At 37.7% G+C, this 12,328-nt stretch overlaps 1 protein-coding gene across 2 annotated transcripts in view; it reads left to right on the top strand.

Annotated features, from left to right (window-relative positions):
• NAV3 (neuron navigator 3) overlaps nt 1–12,328 on the top strand; it is a gene marked incomplete at both ends in the record, with an annotated part of 252,259 nt that overhangs the window by 181,992 nt on the left and 57,939 nt on the right. For both annotated transcript variants that reach the window (XM_079541743.1, XM_079541742.1), the window contains one exon: nt 10,911–11,049. In XM_079541743.1, coding sequence (XP_079397869.1) covers nt 10,911–11,049 — 139 coding nt within the window. The remainder of the gene's footprint in view (nt 1–10,910; nt 11,050–12,328) is intronic.

Raw genomic sequence — 12,328 nt, 5'->3', positions numbered from 1 at the left:
GTAGTGTCCTTTGTCTCTGTTCTGTGCCCAGGGTGGAGACAGTGCTGCAATTTGATTCCTCAGTCTCTGCTCTGACCTTTGTGGGTAACATCCATCCAGTGTGCATCCAAGATATGAGCGCTGGTGTGTCTCTGCACCACAATCCATCATCTTTCCATATCTTTCTGATCTTTTGATGGCTTTCCTGCATCCTAATTATTTGTGTAACTTTACAGAGTATTTTCATTCTTTGTTCTCTTAGCAGGAGGTGAAGAGGATGCTGTTCCTTTTTGTTCTGATTGCAGCAGAACTACAGGCTTCTTGCTCATCTATTACTGTGTTTTTTTTCTCTTTTTTCTCGCAAGGAATAACTGCATTGAAGAACTGCAATGTTTTTGTGGAATTTTTGTTTGTTACTAGGTTTTCTTTTTCATGATAACTTTATTTCCCCACTTACCAAGCTGTAATTTTCTGGGCTTTTTCAGGCGGTAACAACAAATAGCAAACTTGCTTTTTGTATTACTAAGCCTATTTAAAAGTTCACGCAACCACAAAGATAAGTTGCACTGAAAATCTGTCTTAATTATAACCCTCATATTTGCGACCCTGATATAATAATCAGTTTGCAAAGAGTTTAAAACTCGTTCTGAGGTGAGTTGTCCTATACAGCCAAGTGAACTGGCTGCTAGAGCTCAGTCAGCAGGGCCCTGCAGGTAACTGTCCCAGGTAGGATGCTGTGGGCCTGCACTCATGGTCCTGTGGGTATGTAAAGCTTTTCATGCACCACTGTCTCTTCCATTCAGTCTGTTCTGCTGCTACATTTCCTCTAGCACACGAGCACAACCTGGAGAGGATGAGCCGGAGGACTTTTATCACTTCTTGTCCTCTCCCACCACCTCTTTCTGCCCCTTGGTGTTGAACTCAGTGTGCAGCCCCATCATCCTGGAATCTCTGAAAGTTTAGAACCACATTCATTAAGCAGTTGTTTAGGTCCTGGTGTGTTAGAGTAGTAAATCCTGTCAGGCTGCTGTTTATATACCTCATGGGATATCACTCATTATTTTTTTCCTTCTGAATATGCTTAGGAGATAGAGACTGAAATGGGTCCCCTTTTCAAAACCATCAAAACCATGCTGACAAGTAATGAGCAAGGGCCTGAAGGCCAGATGTGTACAAAGCATTTCAGTTTCTTTCCATACTTAAATGACACTAAAAATCAGGCCATGCAGAACAAAGAGAAAGTCCCTTTCTCCTTTTTACTAAAGCAGTAATCTGGGTCTCACTCAGCAGACTTCAAGAAGAGCAACAAGTGCAAGCAAGAACCTCGACAAATAAAAATAAGAAAAGAAACAGCTTTGTGTTCAGCTTGTTTGTTAGCCAAATTGTTGTGATGCTGACTATAAGCAAATAAGCACATTAGACTTCAAATAATAGGCTTACCCTCTTACCTGAACATATTTATGTGGATCAAGCTCTCACAGATTTCCAGCGTTGAAGGTTTTTGTTAAAAGCCCCTTGAGGCATCAACCTAGCAGCTTTCCCCACAGTCACAACCTGTTGCTTAACTCAACAAACCAATAACCTTTCGAAACATCACTGTCTTCAGACATGCAGGGAGAAATTACTTTGAAGAATGGGAACATGGGAGGACACCCTTGCTTCCCAAGAGAGAAAAGAGAGGAAGGAAGGGAAGGGGAAAGGGGAAAGGAGAAAGGAGAAAGGGGAAAAAGGAAAGGGGAAAGAAGAAAGGTAAGGAAACTATGAGTGGTGACAATAGTATGTCAAAAGCGAGAAACAGTTCCCAACCTTGCTTCACTGCAATAGGAAAACTGTGGAAAACTGTTGGTTTTAAGTGTTGGAGTTTTATAGAAAAAAATATCGTGATTAGAATAGAACCATTCTGCTAACATAGTTCTGTATGTTCTTTCTTTAGATTGAATTCAGTCATCAGCAGGAAAAACAAATCCCTGTACGTGAGCAAAAACAGAGTAGATAGTTCTAGCAATAGAAATTCTTAACAATAAGAGACTATGCACAGAGAGGATGTTACCAATAAATCAAAACCTTGATATCAGGCAAATAAACATAGGGAAGAGTTCTCTGAACAATTATCAGCAGGATCTGTTTGGTTTCTTCATGTGTTGCATAGGCAAGGTTGAGTGAAGAGCTTTGATTTTTCTGAGCACCCCTTCCCCCCCTCAGTTAATTTGACTGGCAAATTGATTTGACTTGGCAGTTTGCAAAGGTGAATGGCAAACTGTGCTTATTTCAGGGTGTTTTAAAAATGATTTTCCTTTAAACACAAATGTGGTTCCCAAGAGATATTTCTTTATGCTTGCAGGATCTCACGTCTCTCAGTTTTGGGGGGATGCAAATTGACCATGTACAGAATGAAGAATGACATTTGTACTTCTTAAAGAGGCTAGTTAGCAAGGAATAAAGTTGGTTTTGTATTTTCTGAAGAATTGCATGGGCTCTGTAATTTGTTTATTTATGTCTATTCAGCTGGTGTTAATTAACTTGTCTGATCTGCATTTGAAAAATTTAAACATCTCTTGGATCCAAACAGTGTATTAAAAACATAACAACCAGCAGCGGGAAAATAATTCCATCAAAAGCTTTTCTCTCTTGGTTTGTTATGATATTGTCAACAGTTTTTGATGGAATTATTTCCTTACATCTTGCTTCAGCCCATATTTCAGTGTTTTCCATAGGCTGTTTGAAATGTAATTAAAAATAGATGCTGTTTATCTTCCTCGTGCAAAAAAAGAACTGTACATTCCACAGGAAAAAAAAAAAAAAGAAAAAAAAAACCAACAAACTTCTTTTAAGTTGAAAATTTATTATTTAGGTAATGCCTAATTCAATTTTGTAAGTTACTTCTTCTGATTGTAGCAATATTCTGTTATGAATTTAGAGCTAATATAGACTTTCCACTGTCCCTCTGATGTCATACTACGCTTTATATTCAGAAATAAGTGCAAACCAATGAGGGGTTCTGGTGAAGAATTGTTCAGGTTCTAAGATGTGAAAAATGAAGTAGAGAAGTTTATCACAAGAAATGTAAATCTTCTATCAAATCTTTTATTTATTTATTTATTTCCCCCCCCCCCCCCCCAGTCTCTAAAGCCAAATTATTTCTTGAAGAACGTATTTAAAATGTGGAAAAAGAAATAGGGAAGCATATTGACATTGCAAAAACACATTTTGTTCTAATTACGCTTTAGTAGGATAGAATTTTTTTCAAATATAAAACAAAAATCCTCCCAAAGTGATGCTACACAAAAACTAATCCATAAATGCATTGCTATTCTTCCTAATTGTAAACATTTTTCCTTAGAATATGCTAAATAAGTGCATTTTGAGATGTGCATGACATGATTTTCTATCAGTGACCCCAAAGTAATGCAAGATTAATGCTTCAGTGGTTGCCTTGTTTTAGTATGACAGATAATGCATTAAACTCGCTGAGGAAAAGGCAGTGAAGTATGAGTCCAGCTGACTACATTTTCATTTAGCTATGAGGACAGAATAGCTATAATGAAATTTATAACCCTGGACAGCTTCTGGTTTGATTCAGAGCCTGGGATTTTGCTCTGTGAGTCTGTGGATTGAAACAAAGTATTGATTTTATGAACTCTGTGCCATCTTGAATTTGTGTGCAAGGGGTCAATGTATCTGTTTTATGAATAATGAGCAGGTGAGCTCCCAGTAAAAGATGTAAAACGGATTAATTCACAATGAACTGAGCTTTGAAGGAGAGAGTTCTCCAGCTGATATATTGACATGCTATTGAGGAGTTGTTCTGAGTAAAACAGTCCAATTATTTTCTTATATTACCTTCTTAGTGAGCTAAGAGATAATTTATGTTCTCAAAAGTCAGCTAGGGGAGTTGCTGTAGTCTTTATTTTAAGGCTGAATCTTAGTCTTCCTGAAATGTGCTGAAATACAGAGAAGATGATGGTTCATGGCAGCAGCCTGGACTTCATGCTGATATGCATTTTACTAATATATGGTAGAGAAGAAAAAAGCACATGTGTGCAGTATGTTGTGGACGCTGATGCACTGTGTTCCCTGCTTTATGGATTTAATTGTGTGGGACTAGTTTAAGCATGGACTGGTTATAAATGAGTTTTGTCTTACTTTTGCGGGGCCAAACTTGTGCAAGTAGTGTAGAGAAAGATGCACTAAGTTTAATCTTTTTACTGTGGGCATCTGGTTTAAAGTCATATCACTCACATCCTTTCAGTCTTTGCTTCTTAACCGTTGTATGCACCTGCCTTTGCACACTATTTAGAGAATTAAATGTCAACCTATGATTCCCTGAGTCACAGAGAATGGTTTGCATTGTAGGCGACTGTAAAGCCCACCACTGTAAAGTTCCAACCACTGGCCATGGGCAGGGCTGCCCGCCAGCAGCTCAGGCTGCCCAGGCTCCATCCAACCTGGCCCTGAGCACCTCCAGGGATGAGACAGCTTCTCTGGGCAGCTTTGCCACTGCCTCACCACCCTCACAGTAAATAATTTTCTCCTAGTATCTGACTAAATTTCTAACTTGTGCAACTGTGCCAAAAGCTTGAGTGTTCTGAAGAAACCACACTTTTCCAGAATTCTCACACTAATTGGAGTCTTGCTGCCTTCATTAGCCTGATGATCTGCTTGAGAAAAGCTTTTTTATTTACTTTCTTAGGCCACTTTGGCTGGAGACACTCTCAAACATTAATGAATTACACCACTGTTGAAACAAATACCAGGCCCTGATCCACCTTTTCAGTATGGTGAACTTTATTGAGCTGGCAAGTTTAAAGGCTTATAGGAAAATGCTGAAAATAGAAACAGGAAGGGTGGAAGGAACAATCATTATAGTTGTGCTCTCTATTGTGTCTTCTCTGCAATTAGAGACTGCTTTGATTTTCTAAAACCAGTACTGTGAATGAAGAATAGTTTTGTGTATCCATGGAGCTAACATGGATTGTGAGCTCCACATTCCTTTTGTCATTTACCTTCAGTATTCATTGCTTGCCCAATAAAGTGCTTTCTGTGCTTTTGGCAGTCACTCAAAACATCTTGAAAATGTTGCATATTTCTGCAGATCTTTTTTATGCAGCATATGATGAAGTATTTTCTGTCTTGTTTCACTGCCTCTTTGCCCTGGAACTCTGCTGCTTGTCCACCTGCTGTGTAAAACAGTGTCTTATTCCATATAAAATATTCCTCCTTTGGTTGATATACTTCAGTGTGTGAACTTAAAACTGGATTTTTTTTTTTTTCAAGCAGAGAAAACTGAATACTTGTGGAAAATAAACACAAAAATGACATGAGCACAGCTGAGTGCAATTTATCTTTCTGTTCGAGAGAATACTTGTGGGGATATGCTTACAATCTTCATTCAGCTCTACATACTGTTAAGTATTTTGACTTCAGACACCTTGCTATTTCCAGAATAACTAAGCAGCAGAAAGGTCAGTAAGAGGATTATTACAGAGAGATCTTAGTACCTCACACTAATTAAATGAGACAAAGGGTGATAGTGGAAATTAACCAACTGTGTAGATAGCAAGTTGTGGATTCCTAGACCTCCTGGAGTATTTAGAATTTTACTTCAAGAATTTTGAGCAATTTGTGGAGAACTGGGATTTCTGTAGTATTCACAGGCACCTTCTGCAATTAAATCCAGTTCAGAAGTGACTGTCTTTTCCAGTGGAAATATTATTGCTAAATTGAAAATGCATGAGAATTGTTAGGATTTAAAGCAGCCAAGATAGAAACAAGGACGAGTTTTAGAGCTTTAACTGGTGCAAATACTCTGATAGGCACATCTGATGCATCAAAGAAGGCCCAAACCACAGATCCTCTGAGTAGAAAGCATATTGAAAATGTTACTGCAAAAATCTCAGGCAAACTCAACTATCATGAGGTATGCTTCAGAGAAAGGATTCTAACATGCTGGCCATAAATCTAACCAGGAATTGGGAAGGAAGCCACTATTCTGTGCCTGTCACATGGTTAGGCGTGCTTTTTCTACGTCCCAAATTGAAGAGGCATTCCTTCTGCACAGATTCCTTTTCAACTCTCTGTATGTCTGAAGTGTTTTAATAATTATCAGAATCAAGTATTGATAGAACTAAATGCTATCAGTATGAAAACAACTACATGGGGTTGTAAAGACTCTCAGAAGTAGGAAAACAGTTGCTTGTTTCACCTGAATGCATGTTTCTTGTGCAGATGCATTTGCAAGCAATCGTGATTTGAACTACTTTCCCTGAAATCTAGAGTCCTTGTTTTATATAATCTGAAGTTGGGTTTTTCATTTTTAAAATAGTTGTTTGGAATTTTGTATATCTCTTGTCACTCATCACATGCAGTCCCTTGTTTTACTTAGTAAGCAGGTCGAGGTGCTGGTAATCTTATTTTTGAGCTATGCTTGCAGCACATGGTAGTTTCAAAGAGTATGCTTGCAAGCATTACATCTTTGCAAGTTAGATGTAAGCTCTGAAGAAAATTAGAAACTCTTTTTTTGTGTCCAACTTGTTAAAAACTTTGGTTGAAGCAGTCACCTAATAACCTGCAGGTTGCAAGGAGTCTTCAATTATGCTTCATAAAGTCCCTTCTGCTACGGAAGTCTTTCAACTTCACAAAATAATGACAAGAAACAGCATGCAAATTAATGCAAAATTCAGGTTCATCCCTAGAGCAGACATCTTATGAGTACTAAATTAATGAAGTGTTCCTAGAGAACAAATACCAGTATGTGGTTGGGTTATTAGAAACTGTTACATTTATTCACAATGTGAACTGGCTTGCTGACTTGCTCTCGGTTTGGTGTTTTGAACCCCAGACCACAGCAGATTGAGGTGAGCTCAGCTGAGCTGTCACATGTCTGGATAAATACTTTGGGCCATTAGTTGAATGAAAAACTAAAAAGTCTGTGCCCAGCAAAGTGTGACTTGGAAGAAATTTTTAAATTAGCTAGTTTTGATAGGATTATTCCCATAAAAGGCAAAATCAACATCCTTAATGTGAGGATTATGACTTGCGAAACATCAAGGTAGTTCTATTCCTCTTGGGATCCAAGGGTTTCCTAAAGAAAAGGCTGCCAGAATCTATCAAAATAAGGCATATATTTCTTAGCCTCAGTCTCTCAGATAGCACAGCTGCATTTGCTGAGCTTTCTTCTAATAAAATCAACCCGAGGCTGATATTAAAATAAAGATTTTGCCAAAGTTACAGAAAGGTAAGATGTGCTTTTGTAACATGAGTCATTAGTGAACAGGAGGGCTAACCTGACTTGTCATAAACTGTGTAGGATGCATGAAAAAGAGAAAAGTAAATGAAAGACTAAGTTAAAATGAAAGATAAATCCTTTCCAGTATATTAAAATCTATATTAAGTCCCTCAGGTAGGCTGACAATGAATAATGTCAATATTATTTTGGTGAAGGGTAGGAGGAACAACAGCAGAAGTTACATTGAAAATTTGCTTCAGATTAGCAATAATGGGTTTGCAATCTGATGGTAACGAGCATAAAATTTTACTGGATTTCTTTGTCATATATTTTTTCCAGTTTAAAGGAGAAATGAATATCAATCATCAGGAAATGTTCCAGATTTTAAATGCGGCATCTTCATTATCCAGAAATTATGTTAACTCATTTGATGGCAGCTATACTTTCTAGACACAAGTAAAGGGAGCTCTAAAGGCAGAAGCACTGTGTGCTAAAACAGAAGAGATTAAACTGCCTGATCAAGTTAAAACAACTCTGGACAATGCAGTAAAATAAACACAGGACAACATTCTTCATTACTTCATTATATGGTCTGTTTTGCCAGAGTTACCATTTTTTTTACTATATATTTTCAGAAAGATCTTACAAAAAAAAAAAAAGCATGTCAAGAAGGAATCAATTTCTGCTTAGAAAAATGACCTATAGGAAAGAAGGAGATTTTGGTAATCCTGTTGCTTCAGATATTCTGAATGTTAGTAGAAAATTTTGAGTATGAAAGCCCCCTCATTATTAGAAAGACATTAAGGCCCTGGAGTATGTCTGGATAAGGGCAGTGAAGCTGTGGAGGGTCTGGAGCATAGGTCTTGTTGGGAGTGGTTGAGGGAACTAGGATTGTTTAGTCTGGAGAAGAGAAGGCTCAAGGGAAACCTTAGTGCTCTCTACAACTGCCTGAAACTTGAGCCAAGGGAGGTTCAGGTTAGGTGTTAGGAACGATTTATTTTCCAAAAGAGTGGTGATGCACCACTCTGCCCAGGCTGCCCAGGGAAGTAGTGGACTCACCATCCCTGGAAGCGTTCAGTAACAGTGCAAATATGGCATCTAGAGACATGGTTTAGTGGACACGTTGGTAAGGGTTCAACAATGGATGGACTAGATGATCTTGGTGGTCTTTTCCATCCTTAATGATTCTATGATGCTATGATTCACATTTAGAAAACATCTTGAGCACCTCCTGTCAGAGAAAAAAATTCCAGACAAATATAGTGATGACTCTGAAAGGTCAATAGTGGAAGTGTCAAAGTAATCTTGTATGTATCTTACGGGATGGCCATGAGTGTTCCCAGAACCTACTAATAATCCCCTGGTGAGTGAGGTGTGATGAGTGTGAAACACTGAAACACTACAGAGAAGCCATACAGAATGAGCATAAAATCATAGTCATTTTTGCCTGACAACTTCAGCTGTTGAGAGAAAATGATGTGTTAATATTTTGTGAATCAGATGTGGACTATTTCCGAATTCAGAAAACCTGAATCTTCTTACTGAGAAAAATGAGCATAAAATGAAGCAGTAAAAAAATTAAATAGAATAAAATAATGAGAAGACATAAGCAAATTGAATTAAATGTTGATCTTTATCCCCAGGGCCTTACAATAGACTCGAGAAACTGATGGTCGAGTATTATTAATGTGACTGTCATACTCAGAAATTCATGTTGCTTGTGCAAACGCCCAATACTTTGAATCTATCTTATGACTGTTTACTTTTAAAAGTGATGAGGTGATATAATTGTTGCAAAAAACAGATCACATGTTGAAATATTTATGTTTTTATTCAACTTTAAGGTTCTTGATTTTAGTAGTTATACATGTTATGTTCTTATGTGATGCATAACTTTTCAGTAATGGCATTTAGCATCAGTAAAATTCCATATCTCATAGACACTGAAAAATACAGACACTATAAATGTCTAGTGCTTCAGAGAGGGCTCTAAGGTTAATGTGGACAATCTATAATATAATGGCTAAGATATGAAATCATATTTTAAAGTAACTTGTATGTATATTGCCTGGTAATGTTGCAGAAGATGAATTTATTTATTGTCATTGTACTTAACAGTGAAAGCACAGTACTGTAATAAACTCTTGCCCTCCAAAATACATTTACCTTGTCACCGAGGTAGCTTACTAATGCGATTTCCTACCTTTCACAAAATGAAGATAATGCTTGCTGCAGTTGCTATGATACACAACTTGTGCACTGAACTTTCTGGTGCATCATTCTATTGTCACATTCTGTTGTCATACAATTCGTTGTCACTGCTACTAGGACCTTCTAAACACTTATGTGAAATAGTTAATCGAAGCTTGCAAAACAGAATTTATTGGTATTTTCCTTGCATTCTCTGAATGACTAGTAGCAATAGAACTCAGATGTAACTAGACTCTAGGGCTAAATATTAGAATCTGGGTGTGAATTACAGAATCTGACCTAAAAGGCAGAATGTGACATAGGCTGCAGCAGAAGAAGATGTACCCTTTCTTGTTTTTTGAACTTCAACATTATACCTAAACATGTCACCTAACTTTGTTTCTGCAAAGGTTACGTGTCTGTAATAGGCTTAATCAACCTTCTACTCCAGGAGGGAGAAAGAGGTACAAAATGTACCTTCATCCTGCAAATCTATGATATATTTTAAAGTAGGATAAATTGCCTCCTTTTGGAGGCTTCTTAGTTAGAAAGGGTGCTAAGGCAGATAGATCAAATGAGATACCTAACTTTTAGATGGCTAAAACTATCAGAGAGAGAGAAAATCCACAAAGTGGATTTTTTAAAAACCCTGGACTGGGGATAACCCAAAGCAAGATTAGCAGGTGAATATGTGGCAGAATTGGAAGCATACAGCTATAATGTTGGATACAGCAATAAATTAAGAGCCATGGTGTTCATAGTGTAATAGCACGGAGAAACAGTTGTGTGGAGAAGGGTCTGAGAAATACTAATCCACCTCCCTTCAGTGGGAAAACAAATCTTTTGTGAAAGTAGATAGATGACAATTCTGTAAGAATAGCTTTTTACTCATTCACATTCTCTGCCTCAATCTCCCAAAACAGGAGTTGACAGCCTGTGTTTCTTGAGAGATGTATAACATGTTCTCTGTCAACTCTGGTGACTGTATTGTCAGGGAATCCTATTATGATGGCATTGCTCCCATGAGACAAAGGCTTAAGATAAGAAAATAAAACTTTTGGAAATACTGGCTTCCTACTGACAGTCGATTAGGCTGCGAAAGAGATGCTCCTTCTATTTTTCTGTAGCCCGGAAATCCATCAGGTGTTCTCCAGGTTATTAATAATGATTTAGCTAGCAATACCAGGTAGGTTTAATGGGTTTCCCTGCCAGTGTACTGAATGTGTTCACAGTGAAGTGTGAAACAACCTGTTTTAATGACTTACCTTGCTTGCTTAGACCTGACGTTAATTTTTTCAAAGGCAACTGTTTGTTTATTAATTGAACAAGAAACCATTTGTCAGTAAGTGAAAAATTAATTTTAAGGTCTGAAAACTAATATGCACTGTACATTATGAAACAAAAGTGAAAATTTTCTGGTAAACCTGTTGAAAAACAAGTAATGCTGTCCGTTGATTTTGAGATGCTTTCTTCCTATTGGTACAGTATGTAAGTAGATGTACTTCTTTCACTGCAGCTGGGATGACAGCAGCTCAGTTAGTAGTGGCCTCAGTGACACTCTTGACAACCTCAGCACGGATGATTTGAACACCACCTCATCTGTCAGCTCTTACTCCAATATAACTGCCTCTTCAAGAAAGAATGCTCATGCTCAGGTAAGTAGTTTTCCATTGCTATTTCTTGCCACACCACTCAGGTATGCAGTATTAAAAAACAAACAAAAAAGCCTTTGTAACAATGCCTCCAAAAAAAATGAAATATTTATATTTTACCAGCTCAGGTCCTGTCTCTGGATGTTAGTTTGTATTTTGGATAGGGTTATGGACCAACACATCTCCTGAAGTCTTGTCCAATCATATTTTCCATAGCCCCACAAAGGAAACATTAAATGTTTAACTATCTCTTAAATTTTAATTATTTGGTTCCCTGTTGCAGATGAAATTCTGCCCATGATTTGTTGGTCTCTGTCACTTTTGATTCATAATTACTCTTTTTTTCCTTCTAAATCACAAACACTGATCCTTTTATCCAAGTTTTGCACAACGCTGTGAAAGCTGGCAGTATGTAGTGTCATAATAGAGTTCTGAGAAATCTTTATATAACCTTATATAAAGCTTTATATATGGTACATATATTTGTGTATGTAAGTAAGTATGTACATACGTGGGTGGATGGGTGAATGGATAGACAGATAGATAGATAATGAAAAGTTTTTGTGCCAGACACCCTTCTATTTCTTCCTAGCTAACCTTAAAATTTCAAGTGATAAAAAAGGTGATGTGGGCTGCTTACAGGACTTGGTTCATGAAAAATCAAGAAAAAAGGGAAGAGTTAGTCCCGGTAGAACAGTATGGCATCTTCTGTTTATAAACAAGGAACCTCAAGACTGAAAACTCAGCATAGGAGAAAAGTTTTTGCCTCTAGTGATTTCATGTCAAAAATCCAGGAGCCAAGACTGACACCCTGAATTCCATAGAGACTTTTGCAGGCAGCCAGTGCCTGGAGTTGAGAGAACCATTTTGTAGATGTGGACTGTGGTGGACTGTGTCAATATGAGAACACATTTTTTATTTCCCCACAGACAATGGAGAAGTCTGGGAATGGAGATGGTCTTAATCTGCAATAGAAGCTCTGAAATGAGTTTCAGGCTGCTTCTGTACTCATGAGATGGTACTCATGCAGATGCCAGCATTCTTTAGTTTTTACCATTGCTTTCCCATTCAGTCAGGTCCTCCCATGGTTGCTAACTGGAGATTTGCTTCTCTCTTTTCATACCAACAGTAACAGCCAGCTGGGTCCTGGCTTCCTTGTTCAACTGCACTATCATCATCATCACTGAGAAATCTCAGACTGACCATTTAACTCTTTCTGGGTTTTCTGCTTGAGTGAACTCATCTTCTAAATACTCATTATACTAGCTGCATTTTGTTCTGT

The sequence above is a fragment of the Tetrao urogallus genome, assembly GCF_951394365.1.
Source record: "Tetrao urogallus genome assembly, chromosome: 1".
NCBI lineage: Eukaryota > Metazoa > Chordata > Aves > Galliformes > Phasianidae > Tetrao > Tetrao urogallus.
The sequence above is the reverse complement of the archived record's forward strand: the minus strand, read 5'-3'. Positions and strand labels throughout refer to the sequence as shown.